The sequence below is a fragment of the Microplitis mediator genome, chromosome 8 (assembly GCF_029852145.1).
Source record: "Microplitis mediator isolate UGA2020A chromosome 8, iyMicMedi2.1, whole genome shotgun sequence".
Classification (NCBI taxonomy): domain Eukaryota; kingdom Metazoa; phylum Arthropoda; class Insecta; order Hymenoptera; family Braconidae; genus Microplitis; species Microplitis mediator.
In genome coordinates this window covers 5350572-5364913 of record NC_079976.1, presented here as the reverse complement: position 1 = coordinate 5364913, position 14342 = coordinate 5350572, and the positions used below count along the sequence as shown (strand labels likewise).

Genomic DNA, 14342 nt, shown 5'->3' with positions numbered 1-14342 from the left:
GAATAATAAAATTCAATAATAGTGCGTATTGCATTAAAACAGAGCTTCCCATGATAAACGGAGCAGCCCATAATATTGTTGTATAGTTCGTCGTCGTAAATGTCTCAAGTATCAATACAGTAAAGCACATCACAACGTTAACAAAAGTTATAATGTACAACGAAAAATCGATTTCTAATTTATATCTTGTACATTTCTTCAAACGATTATGTGTAGTGTACAAATTATTGAGTATATTTACGATTTTGCTTTGTTGTAAAATATATATTAACCACATGATAAGAAGAGCTACGAGTCCAGTCGACATGAGAATTGTATCAATCATCATCACTATAACTGAGTCTGCATAATCTTGATCCCATAGACCTAATGCAATTCCAAATGCTATGTATGCAATCATAGTAATTATCAAAAAAAGATTGTACATAATCCCAAACTTTGAAACTCCATGTGGATTTATTTGACTATAATTATAAGTTCTAGGATAAAAAATTTCATTAATATCCATTTTCCATGGCGCTAATCCAATAATTTTGAAAAAATAAAAATGAAACTTAAATAAAAGACTTGTCGAGGATGAATATGAGTTGAGTTTTTGTACATTTTTACGCTTAGAGAATATACTTTGCTGCATCTTAATTTTATGAAATATCCAGACCACAGATCGAACTGCGTGTTTATTCGCAAACACTAGAATTTAACTGACCTACATTGTTAAAAAGATATAATCAATGTATACATATTGTCATTAATATTAATTATGCCATTAGTATAATTATTCATAGCGATATATTTAATTTTTAATTTTATAAATTTATTTACAAAGTAGTTTCCATGAATTGTATTTTTATCACGTTGTTTAACGATCTAATAGAATGTCAGTTGAGTACTTATTTATTTTATTAAATTATTAAAGATTTTATTAACGATTGTTTCGAAACTTGTGAAATTATATGTTATCATATTTCTGTATGAAAAAATTTTATTTTCTGAACTTGATTCATGAAGCTTTGACTCAAATTTTTAACTTCCCGCTAAGAAAATTGTAAATTTTCAAAAATTCGGGAAGTTATTGGTTTCGGTCCGATTTACGAAAATCGAATTTCCATCAGATGTCGACGTTTTGAGGTCCTAGGAGGCTATTCTGACTAATTTCACAATGATGTCTGAGTGTATGTATGTATGTATGTATGTACGTATGTAAATACCTGTGTCTTTTGAACGGATGAACCGATTTTGAACTTTAAGGTGTCATTCGACGCGGCTTGTCAATGTCTTGAAGCTGAAAGAAAATTGAGCTTGATCGGTAGGGCTCGTTCAGAGATATTCCAAAAATAAAATTTTTTCAAAAATGTTTTTTTTGGATAACTTTTAATGTGCTCGATGAATTAATTCCAAAATGGACTGGGCTCTAGAACCTTATAAGCCGCGTCGAATGCCACCTCAACGATCAAAATCGGTTTATTCGTTCAAGAGAAACCGTTGTCGAAAGAATTAAAAAAAAAAAATGTTTTATTTTTTCTGAAATATCTCAAAAACGACTCGATTGATCGAATTCAAAATTTGATCAGCTTTAGAACTTGATGAAACGCGTCGATTGCCACCTCAACCGTCTCAATCGGTTTATTCGTTTGAGAGATATCGTTGGAAAATAAATGGTGAAAAACTTTTTTTTTTCGAAAACAACAGCATGCAAACGTATTTTCGAGCTCGAAAATGTATTCACAATAATTTTTTCGAGGTTCTTGAGCTCGAAAACAGCGGGAAGTTTTGGGGCTGGCCCGCAGGGTCAACTGACAGACCGATTTTTTTTATCATAGATATAAAAATTTTTTAGATATTGAATACCAATAAACTTCTACAAACTTCTAAAAAAAAAAAGTTTTTTTTCTTGTCATCTCAAAAGCTTCTTCTAGATATAAATAAAAAAAATCACCTAAAAGCGCAGTTCGATATCTCAAGTCTACGAGAAGCTCTCCGATTTTCTGTTTTCCCATATAAATAACACATGAATAAAAATTAACCATACGATTAGGATCAAAACGCGATTTTCTCGAGCGATAGTTTCCTCATGTTGTTTAATGACATTGTAAAATTGAAATAAAATACTTGTTAACTTCCCGCGAAAATAATTTAGAAAAAAATAGGAGTCATTGATCAATCAATAGTCTGGAATTGTCTTTCTAGAAAACATTTCGAAAACTTTTAAAAAATAATTGATGGATTGCTGATAAAACGGTAACACTCTGTGACAGACTCATACATCTTAACGTATTGCAGAACCAAATATGTAACATCCAAATGCCGACAAACTTTAAATATAATCATCCTCTCATAATTTAATTGTAAGGACGAAATTGTATCAAAATAATGAGATAAGTTACTACTGTCCCAAAAATCTGAAAGTAATAATTTATCAAAATGAAAATATTAAGAATTATTTAACAATATCTTCATTACGTCATTTATGAATGATAAATTATGATTAATTGATTATACTAAATAATTATTACATTTTGTAACAGGAAACCGTTGAGGTCGATCACTCCATAAGTAGTAAATTCCAGATGATGGTGCAATAAGCTGTTTAAAAATTCAGCTAGCTATGAGAGAACGAAAATACAAAGTTATTTATGTACGAACTTAGTTTTATATTAGCTAAATATGACATCGACACTGTAAAAAATTTGCGGAGTGAATAAGAAGTTAATGGTTTTTCATTATTTTAATCCCCTCGGAGTGAAATTTACTCTGGAGGGGAATTAATTTTAACATGAAAACTCTGAATTGGAGTGGATGTGGACTGAAATAAAATTCACGTCCCGCCGAAATAACTCTGCTGAAATAAAGTCCTTTGTATTTACTCAATATACGGAGTAATTTTTTAAAAAATTTCGGAACTCCGAGTGATGGAGTGCATTCGGATTAAAATAAAATCCATATTCACTTCGAATTTACTTCCGATTTTGTACAGTGTATACATTACCGCATTTTTGGTTTTTGAATCCATTATGCATTGATTAAGAAGTAGAAAAATGCAGTGCGAAGTTTCATGAAACTAAAAGAGCGAACATATATTTAATAAAAACAATAATTTTATTAAGAATCGAATGACTAAGAAATTACTTCACGTGTGATTCTGGTGATACTTGTAGTCAGAACTGCAAAGTCGGTAAGTACTGCCAAACACCATAGGCCACAGTTTATACAATGTATCAATAAAAATTGATCACTGTTTGTAATTAATGGTAGCATCATGTAGTAGAAATTATATGTTGTTGTTGTAACAAAATAAATTAAAGTTAATAATGTTGGAAATGCATAAAAATTTGAAATTTCGCTGCAAATTTCACTCAATTTCATGTGTAAATAATTCAGGACATTAATATCTGCGATAATCGATTCTTCAATTGAAACCTTCGTAAATAATAATGTTTTACTTTTATCTTCTGTATCTATATTTCCAAGTTTTAAAATTGTTTTATTGATACTCTTCAAAATTTGAATAATAACATTTAATAATAGTGCATATTGCATTAAAACAGAGCTTCCCATAATAAACGGAGCAGACCATAATATTGTTGTATAATCTAAATTGATAAGTATCTCAGAGAATACTACACCCAAGCATAACATAATGTTGCCAAAAGTTATAATATATAACGATAAATCGATTTCTAATTCATATCTTGAACAATTATTTAAACGATTATGTATATTGTACACATTATTGAGTATATTTACGATTTTGCTTTGTTGTAAAATATATATTAACCACACGATAAAAAGAGTTGTAATTCCAAATAATACGAGACTTATATCAATTATCATCACCATAACTGAGTTTGTATAATCTTGATCCAATAGACCTAATGCAATTACAATTGCTATGTATGCAATTATAGTAATTATCAAAAAAACATTATATATAATCCCAAACTTTGAAACTTGATGTGGATTTATTTGACTATAATTATAAGTTTTAGGATAAAAAATTTCATTAATATCCACTTTCCATGGCGCTAATCCAATAATTTTGAAAAAATAAAAATAAAACTTAAATAAAACACTTTTCGAGGATGAATATGAGTTGAGTTTTTGTAAATTTTTACGCTTATAGAATATTTTTTGCTGCATATTAATGTTATGAAAAATCCAGAACTCAGATCAAACTTCGTGTTTATACGCAAAAACTAGAATTTAACTGACCTACATTGTTAAAAAGATGTAATCAATGTATGCATGTTGTCGTTATATTATTTATGCCATTAGTATAATTATTCATAAGGATGTATTTAATTTTTAACTTTATAAATTTATCGACAAAGTAGTTTCCATGAATTGTATTTTTATCATGTTGTTTAACGATCTAATAGAATGTCAGTTGAGTACTGATTTATTTTATTAAACTATTGAAGATTTTATTAACGATTGTTTCGAAACTTGTGAAATTATATGTTATCAAATTTCTGTATGAAAAAATTTTATTTTCTGAGCTTGGTTCATGAAGCTTTGACTCAAATTTTTTTATCATAGATATAAAAATTTTTTAGATATTGAGTACCAATAAACTTCTACAAACTTCTAAAAAAAAAAAGTTTTTTTTCTTGTCATCTCAAAAGCTTCGTCTAGATATAAAAAAAAATCACCTAAATGCGCAGTTTGATATCTCGAGTCTACGAGAAGCTCTCCAATTTTCTGTTTTCCCATATAAATAACACATGAATAAAAATTAACCATACGATCAGGATCAATACGCGATTTTCTCGAGTGATAGTTTCCTCATGTTGTTTAATGATATTGTAGAATTGAAATAAAATACTCGTTAACTTCCCGCGAAAATAATTTTAAATTTAGAAAAAATAGAAGTCATTGATCAATCAAAAGTCTGGAATTGTCTTTCTAGAAACCATTTCGAAAACTTTCAAAAAATAATTGATGGATTGCTGATAAAACGGTAACACTCTGTGACAGACTAATTAAGTGTAATACATCTTAAAATATTACAGAACCAATATATAAAATCCAAATGACGGCAAACTTTAAATATAATAATCCTTTTATAATTTAATAGTAAGGACGAAGCTGTACCAAAATAATGAGATAAGTTACTACTGTCCCAAAAATCTGAAAGTAATAATTTATCAAAATGAAAATGATAATAATTTCTTAACAATGTGTTCATTATGTTATTAATAATTAATTAAACTAAATAATTAATTGAGCTAAATAATTATTACATTTTGTAATAGAAAACCGTCTAGATTAATCACTCCGTAAGTAGTAAATTCCAGATGATGGTGTAAAAGACTGTTTAAAAATTCAGCTAGCTATGAAAGAACGAGAATACAAAGTTATTAATGTACGAACATAGCTCTATATTAGTTAAATATGACGTGGACACTATAAAAAATTTTCTGAGTGAATACGAAGCGAATGGTTTTTCATTTATTTAATCTCCTCGGAGTGAAATTTACTCCCGATCAGAGTGAATTCGGATTTAAATAAAATCCATATTCACTCCAAATTCACTTCCGATTTTTTACAGTGTATATATTACCGCATTTTTGGTATTTGAATCCATTTTGCATTGATTAAAAAGTAGAAAAATGCAGTGCGAAGTATCATTAAACTAAAAAAACAAACATATATTTAATGAAAACAATAATTTTATCAAGAATCGAATGACTAAGAAATTACTTCACGTGTGATTCTGGTGATACTTGTAGTCAGAACTATAAAGTCGGTAAGTACTGCCAAACACCATGTGCTGATGTTGATACAAAATATTACCAAAAATTGACCACTGTTTGTAATTAATGCTAGTATCATGTAGTATAGATTATAGGTTGCCGTTGTAACAAAATAAATTATGATCAATAATGTTGGAAATGCATAAAAATTTGAAATTTTGCTGCAAATTCCACTTAATTTCATGTGTGAATAATTGAGGATATTAATATCTTCGATAATCGATTCTTCAATTAAAACTTTCGTGAAAAATAATGTTTCACTTTTATCTTCTGTATCTATATTTCCAAGTTTTAAAATTGTTTTATTGATACTCTTTAAAATTTGAATAACAACATTTAATAATAGTGCGTATTGCATTAAAACAGAGCTTCCCATGATAAACGGAGCAGCCCATAATATTGTTGTATAGTTCATCGTCGTAAATGTCTCAAGTATCAATACAGTAAAGCATATCACAACGTTAACAAAAGTTATAATGTACAACGAAAAATCGATTTCTAATTTATATCTTCTACATTTCTTCAAACAATTATGTGTACTGTACAAATTATTGAGTATATTTACAATTTTGCTTTGTTGTAAAATATATATTAACCACATGATAAGAAGAGCTACGAGTCCAGTTGATATGAGAATTGCATCAATCATCATCTCAATAACTGAGTTCACAGAATCTTGATGGAATAGATCTAATGAAATTCCAAATGCTATGTATGCAATCATAGTAATTATCAAAAAAACATTATATATAATCCCAAACTTTGAAACTTGATGTGGATTTATTTGACTATAATTATAAGTTCTAGGATAAAAAATTTCATTAATATCCACTTTCCATGGCGCTAATCCAATAATTTTGAAAAAATAAAAATGAAACTTAAATAAAACACTTTTCGAGGATGAATATGAGTTGAGTTTTTGTACATCTTTACGCTTATAGAATATTTTTTGCTGCATATTAATATTATGAAATATCCAGAACTCAGATCAAACCTCGTGTTTATATTACGCAAAAACTAGAATTTAACTGACCTACATTGTTAAAAAGATATAATCAATTTATGCATATTGTCATTAATATTAATTATGCCATTAGTATAATTATTCGTAACGATGTATTTAATTTTTAATTTTATAAATTTATTTACAAAGTAGTTTCCATGAATTGTATTTTTATCACGTTGTTTAACGATCTAATAGAATGTCAGTTGAGTACTTATTTATTTTATTAAATTATTAAAGATTTTATTAATTAAAGATAGTTATTAACGATTGTTTAAAAAACTTTTGAAATATAGGGGAGGGAGGGGCAAAAGGGGGTACTTAAGGAAATACCAAGTTTTCGAGGGCTCAAATACGTTAAATCTTTTTTGTTTTAGTGATATTCAAAGTAAATAGAAGAAATTTTCAGTTACCGTTGAAAAAAAAAATTTTTCATTTCCGCGGGCAAAGTGGGGTACCCCCTAAAAAAGGTAAAAAAAAATTTCTGGATTTTAAACGAATTTGATTAAGTTGAATTTTTTTGTAAGTAATTTACATGAAGAAAAATTATATTTTACATGTTTATTGGATACAAAAGAGGAAAGAAAATTTTTAATAGTTTTTATCATAAAACAAACGTCATTAATATTTTTCAACTGACAATTGATTATTAAAAAAGTTTACCGAAAAAAATTCAAAGTAATACTTAATTATATTTACAGAAGTGATTTTGGAATGTTTAAAAACCATTTAAAATATAAAATTTTTTTTTATTAAATTTTGGGGGTACCCCGTTTTGCTTACCCTACCCCCTTTTGCCCCCCTTCCCCTATGTTATCAAATTCATGTATGAAAAAATTTTATTTTCTGAACTTACTTGATGAAACTTTAAATAAATTTTTTTTTCATCATAGATATAAAAAATTTATAGATATTAAGAGGATTTGCCATCGATTCTCTTTCTCACCCACATGTGAACAAACGAAACGGTCCCAGATAGTAAAATGACGTCTTGATGAGTTCTGAATGAATTCCTATTTATGATTTAGACGTCTCATCAACATCTTAAAGAAGTCTTTAAGAAGTCTTCAAGATGTCGAATGAGCCACCTAGCGAACTCACTAAGACGTCTTTAAAAAGAGTTTTTTTTTTCTGACTTCGCAAATAAGACTTCAGTATGAATTTACCATGACGTCTATAAGAAGCTCCTAATTTTGACTTCATAAAGAAGTTTAAAAAAGAATACATTTAGTCGTCACAAAACTGACGTCTTATTTATGGAGTCTTCAAGTACTCTCAATTAAGAGTTCTTAAAAATGGCACCTTTAAGAAGTCATTATAAGACTTTTTGAGGACGCCTTCAAAAAGATGTCGTAAAGCAGTCATTCTGATTTGAATGCTGTCTGGGGTCCTTGTTGAACTTACATTAGCAAATGGAAATTTCAAATGAACCGTTCTCAGATATAAACTAAAATTTCTAAACGAGAAGCATTTCATTCGGTAAATATATTTACTATATAGTAACTTTACGCATCGAGTGAAATATTTTGTTTAATGATTTAGGTCCTTATCTATGAAAACGGTTCATTTGAAAATCACCTATTTCACTTTTTTAAGTGCAAATAACTTCTAGAAACTTCTAATAAAAATAATTTTTTCTCTTATCAGCTCAAAAGCTTGTTCTATCTAAAAGCGCAGATCGATATCTCAAGTCTACGAGATAGTCAACGATTTTCCGTTTTCTTATATAAATAACACATGAATAAAAAATTTTATTATTGCATTTATTAATCATCAAATTGATGGTGTGTTTTTGTGGAATGCTGTGCTAAGTTTAGCAATTCACCACTTAGTTAGAGCGAAGTTGTATGAGAATAATAAGATAAGTGACCATTGAGCCCAAAACCTGAAAATAATAATGTATTAAGATGTAATTATAAATATTAATTTACATTATATCCATAGTACTACTTCTGATTAATTAATTAAAATAAATAATTATTACATTTTGTAAAAGAGAACCATCAAGTTTTATCACTCCGTAAGTAGTAAATTCCGGATGTAGGTATTTTAAACTATGAGAAAATTCAGTAAGCTGTAATAGATGAAAAATTTCAATTTTTAATTGAACAAATATGTTTTGCATATATACACGGAGAGAAAAAATAGTAAATTTTTCTATGCCAGTAGAAATACTCTCTATGCTGATTGAGGAGTTTTTAAAATGATCGCTATCTGACGTAGGAAATATGTTTCTACACCACATGAAAAATTTATAATAATAGTATTTAATTAGGAAATAACTATATGATATCTGGAAAATTCCTACATCGACACAGAGAATATTTATATAGGAATCCGGGAGCAAATATTTCGTTACGGTTTGTAGAAAAGAATAGAGCAAGTTGACCAGTCTAGACAGTGTGGCCAATTTATGTCCCTGAAGATCAGAACGTTTTCGCGCAACGAAAGTCAAAAAATTTACGAAATTCTACTGCGTGAGGATGACTTGAAGGGTAATTGGGGGTGGCTGCAATTTTCGGCTAATATACTAGCGCCTATGCGAAAAATTTCGTAAATCTATATCCAGTAGATTTTTACTTTTCATTCTGTTTTTTTATTTTCGTTCTGTAACAAACGTTCCGATCTTCAGGTACATGCCAATTTACTTTTCTTTTTTCAAGTGTTCGTTATCTAAACTATTTCACTGAAAACTGGAAAAAACTAAATTTGAGGTAAAATGAGTCGGAATTAAAAACAAAAACAGTTTTCTCGAATTTTTTAACTTGATCCATGACAACTAAAGCTCATTTCGATAATTCAATTACGCAATAAATCAACACAGCTTCAATAATGGTCCAACTGACCAGTGTGGTCTCATTTTGATGCGGTTCCCTTACCAACATGGAAACTATAAACTAAATTTTTCCTCTGTGTAAAATACAATATGCAAGTATATATTACAATTTCTTTAGTATTTGGATCTAATTCACATCGAGTAGAAAATAAATCAATGTAGTGCATAGTATTTTTAAACTGAAATAAAAAAATTATAAATTAAAACACACATACTTTTACGGTATAAATATTTAGATATCTTACTTCGCGTGTAATTCTGGTTACATTAGTCGTCAAAGCCACTAAATTTAAAACTGTGAACAAAAACCATAAGCCACCGTCCAAAACAATTACAAAAGAATAATTTTCATCTTTCATAATTATATATATGATTGTAAAGTATAAATTATAAGTAGTTGATGTAACATAGTAAATGATAATACATAATGTAGGAATTGCATAAAAATCGACAATTTTACTACAAATCTCACATAATTTTATATTAGCACAGCTAATAGTTATACTATCACTGATAACCGATTCTTGAAGTAAAACTTTCGAAATAACCGATGTCTTGATTGTATCCTCTATATTTATTTTACCAAGTGCGAGAATCGTTTTATTAGCACTTTTGAGTAATTGGATAATGATATTTAATAATAATGTGTAGTGTGTCAAAACGCAACTGCTTATAGAAAATGGTACAAACCACAATGGAATTGCATATTTTCGAATTACAAACCACTCAATGATAAATACAACAAAGCACATGGTAAAATTCCCAACACATATAATATAGAACCAAAAATCTGTTTCTAACTGATACACTTTACAACTTTGTAAGCTCTTATTTATATTATATAACCCATTAAAAACATCCACGGTCGTCTTTTGTCGTAAAAAGTAACTTGTCCATACAATGATAAGAACAATTATTCCAAAAGTTATAAGACAATCGTCTATAATATTCGTCATAACTGAATCAAAGTAGTTTTGATTCCATTGCTGTAATATAAATGTAACTGACCAGTATATTAATGTAATAATTATTAATATAACACCGTATACAATTCCATACTTTGAGACTTCAAATGGATATACTTCATCATTATTGTTATCATTAGTTTCAAAAATTAATAAGCTATTTACTTTCCATGGCGCTAGTCCGAATGTTTTGAAAATAATTAAGTTTAATGTAAATAAGCAACGTTTTAACAGTAAATTTACATTATGTTCTTTCTCATATGTACGTTTGCAAAAAAGCTCAGACTTCATGATGCGATTTATTGACCAGAACCCTTCGTAAAGTGTTTACGTATATTGTGACTAGCGAGGAAATAATTTTTATATTCATGAAAGATGCTATCAATATGAATGCGAGATAGTACTTGTATTAATTACGATATATTTTTATACAGGATATTTTTTTTTCGATGAATTATTGAGCAAGGACACTTGAGTTATAATCTTGCATGAATTAAATACAAATCCGTATCATAATTAGTCGAGTAAAATTGACAGTGATTTGACATTAAAACTCCCTGAAATTTGCTGACAATTTGACAGCAAAAATTGTAAAGAAAAATTTACGGTTAATTTTTTCTCAATTTAGAGGTAACTTTTTATTAGAAAAAAAAAGTCGGTAATATTCATTATTACCATTTCAGTAAGTAAGCAAATTTATACATAAAAATGGCTACAATTTGATGGTAAAAAAATACTTAACAATTTTTCAAGTCAAATTACCAATAAATTGATGTAAAAATTTGCCTGAAAATTGATGACAAATTTTTTTTAGTCAACTATTGAAGTGAATTTGCATTCTTATTCGGGTAGTAAATTTACGTCGAATTGTATAGCAAGTTGTCTATAAATTTTCGTCAAAAACGGAAAAATCCGAAGTTGACGGACATTTGACAAAAAATTCAAGGAAACTTTTGTAAAGTAGACTTTTGTTAAAGCAAACTGTGCTATCAGACCAAATGTATCTAATGTATTGTAAAAGACGTGTAACATACTATATATTATATAATTTAATATACGTAAATAAAATATATATATTCCCTGGTAGATTTGAATTACGGTTATTCACTGAAAATTACGGTATCCCATCGTAAATTACGGAATTTTACCACGAATTACCCGATTTTATTGTAAAATGCGACATTTTTACGGTTAATTACTGTAATATATGGAGGGTAGTGTAAACTGCCGTATTTTGGATCAGACTTAATAGAGCTGTATATAACCTATGAATTTTAGTTTGATTTTATTGTTATATAATATAAAGACATTAAAACGCCATTATTTTTGTTGTTTATTAAATTTATCTTTACACAACATATGAATGTATTTTTAGAACGTATTCATAATAAAACTTCTATTATAAAAAAATTTTGGTGATGATACTCACCTTTGTCATTTGAAAAATTCGAATATATCGGAGGAATATTTTGATTTTCATTATTGGGGGTGAGTTTGTATTAAAATAACAAGATAAGTGATAATAGTCCCTAGGATCTGAAATAAATACTTATTTATAATTATTGCAACTATTTGTAGAGGAAAACGAGGCGCAGCAGAATAGCCAAGAGAATAATCGATTCTTGTTGCTTTTGGACAGCGAATATATCGAGTTTTCATGTTTTTTGACCAAATATGTTATCAGTTTACAATAATTTTCATAGAAAATTTTTTTCTGGGACACAACGCAATGTAAAAAAAAAAAAAGTAGAAATAAACATTTTATTAGCTTTCTGTAATTTTTTAATGCCTCATTTTACTCTAAGTATTTCGTATCACTTAAGAATTAATTGTAAACATGATAGCAAAATAATTTTTACTATACTATTTTGATGTCCCGTTGTGTCCCAGATAAATCATATCACTCTAAAATTTGAAGTGAATATAAAATGATTTTTTACCAAATTTTTAGGAGTATTCTGTCATGCCCCGCTTTCCCTTATGCATTTAGTTATCGTGTTTAATTTAACTAATTATGGAAAATAAATAATTCCAAATTAAATACCACTTGTAAAAGAGATCCGTCCAATGAAATCATTCCATAAATGCTAAATTCAATTTTTCTATGCAAAAGGTCACGTGAAAGTTCAATCAGCTAAAATAAACGGGTATAGAAAATTTCAAAACTATGTAATGAATTCAAATTAAAAAGTAAATAATTGAGAATCATAAACAAAACTAACCGCTGCTTCAGTTTTTAAGTCTACTTCTTTTTGATCTAGAAGTAAATGAATGTTGAACCCCAGTTTTTTGAACTAAATATATAAAAATTACTACAAATCAAATTAAATTAAATTAAATAGTTAAAGCCACATCACTTACTTCTCTTGTAGTTTTAACAGTATTACTAACGAGAGTAACAAAATTTATAATGACCATTGAAAACCATGAGCTACAGGATATTTGAATCAAAATAGCACACAGGTCGATATGACTTGTATTTATCAATGGAATCTCCAAGTACAGACTTAGTATAGTTGAAAAAATGAAATAAATACTAGTTAATAAAGTTGGAATTGCATAAAAATTTTCAACATCTTCACATACTTGACATAGCTTCATTGAGACATAATTAATGTTTATAATATCTCTAGTAATTGGTTTACCAAGTGGAGTTTTTGATTTAAATACTGTTTTTAGTTCGAATTCTGTACTTAAATTACCAAGTTTTATAATCATTGCATTAATACTTCTGAACCGAAGATAAATATTATTTAGTAATAATGCGTACTGTGTCAAAACCCAACTGCTTATAATACTTGGAATCACCCACAATGGAGTCGCTATTGATATATTAATAAACATTCCAAATAACCAAAAAAGAGCACAAAAAAAAAAATTTAATAAAAACGGAATGCTCATACAATAATTATTTTCAAATTTATAACAGTCACAATTTTTCAATATGTTATCAATCTTCTTTAAAGTGTTGACAATATTGACAATAATTTTTTCGTATAAAATATAAATTACCCATACAATAATAACTGTTATAACTCCCAGGAACTGATAACTGAATTCGAATATTCTTACAATTTTTGAATTTGCTGCCGAAAATAATCCCAATATAAATAGAACTGTGAAATATGTAAACAATGACACGATTAATAAGATATTTATTAAATACCCGTAATTTGAATTTGTTTCTACGGGCACTGAATTATTATTTATATCATTTTCACATTCAAAAATTTTAATTATATTCACTTTCCATGAAGCTAATCCTAGTAATTTAAAAATAATTATATGACAGCACAACAATTTACGTTTAATCAATAATGATAATTCGTATTTTTGTGAATTGTTATTTATGTGAAAAACTTTTTGCTGCATAACTTTTGAAATTTATGGACTATATTTTAAATGAATACTTATTAGAGTTAAGTGTACGTGTTCCGATGACGAAAAGAACTCTAATCGTACTGTATCAACGTTGAAAACAGCAACTAATGTTATTGATGAATGTTATTTTTCATGTCTGTGTATTCTGCAATGTTGACTGCTGATTGTAATAACAACTTTTTATACAGAGACATGATAATTTATTTAAATGGCGACAACCAATTTACTAAATGAACATTTTTCTTATGATAAGATCAAACTGAATTTTTTTTTGTTTAATACAAGTTTATTCCTCGAATAAATCGGTATTGAAAACCGGGTAAATAAATGAAAGACATTTTTAGGGGTGTCGAGAGTTTTCTCGACCATCCTGAAGGTCCATTGTTAGAATGAGACAGCTGCTT

At 27.9% G+C, this 14342-nt stretch overlaps 1 protein-coding gene across 1 annotated transcript; it reads right to left on the bottom strand.

Annotated features, from left to right (window-relative positions):
• Positions 1-11998: 11998 nt before the first annotated feature.
• LOC130673751 (putative gustatory receptor 28a) lies at positions 11999-13517 on the bottom strand. Its single transcript, XM_057478927.1, has 4 exons — positions 12919-13517; positions 12780-12851; positions 12602-12691; positions 11999-12093 (listed from the first exon to the last, which is right to left on the bottom strand). The coding sequence occupies exons 1-4, from the start codon at positions 13456-13458 to the stop codon at positions 12037-12039; spliced, it is 759 nt and encodes a 252-aa protein (XP_057334910.1). The 5' UTR covers positions 13459-13517; the 3' UTR covers positions 11999-12036.
• Between the last annotated feature and the right edge of the window lie 825 nt (positions 13518-14342).

Bases quoted from the DNA above. Each gene is read 5' to 3' on its own strand.
- LOC130673751 (XM_057478927.1), bottom strand. From the start codon at position 13,458: ATGAGCATTCCGTTTTTATTAAATTTTTTTTTTTGTGCTCTTTTTTGG. The intron at 12,692-12,779 runs GTTAGTTTTGTT...CGTTTATTTTAG, and splicing joins ACTTAAAAACTGAAGCAGCG to CTGATTGAACTTTCACGTGA. The intron at 12,094-12,601 runs GTATTTAATTTG...TATTTATTTCAG, and splicing joins ACGGATCTCTTTTACAAGTG to ATCCTAGGGACTATTATCAC.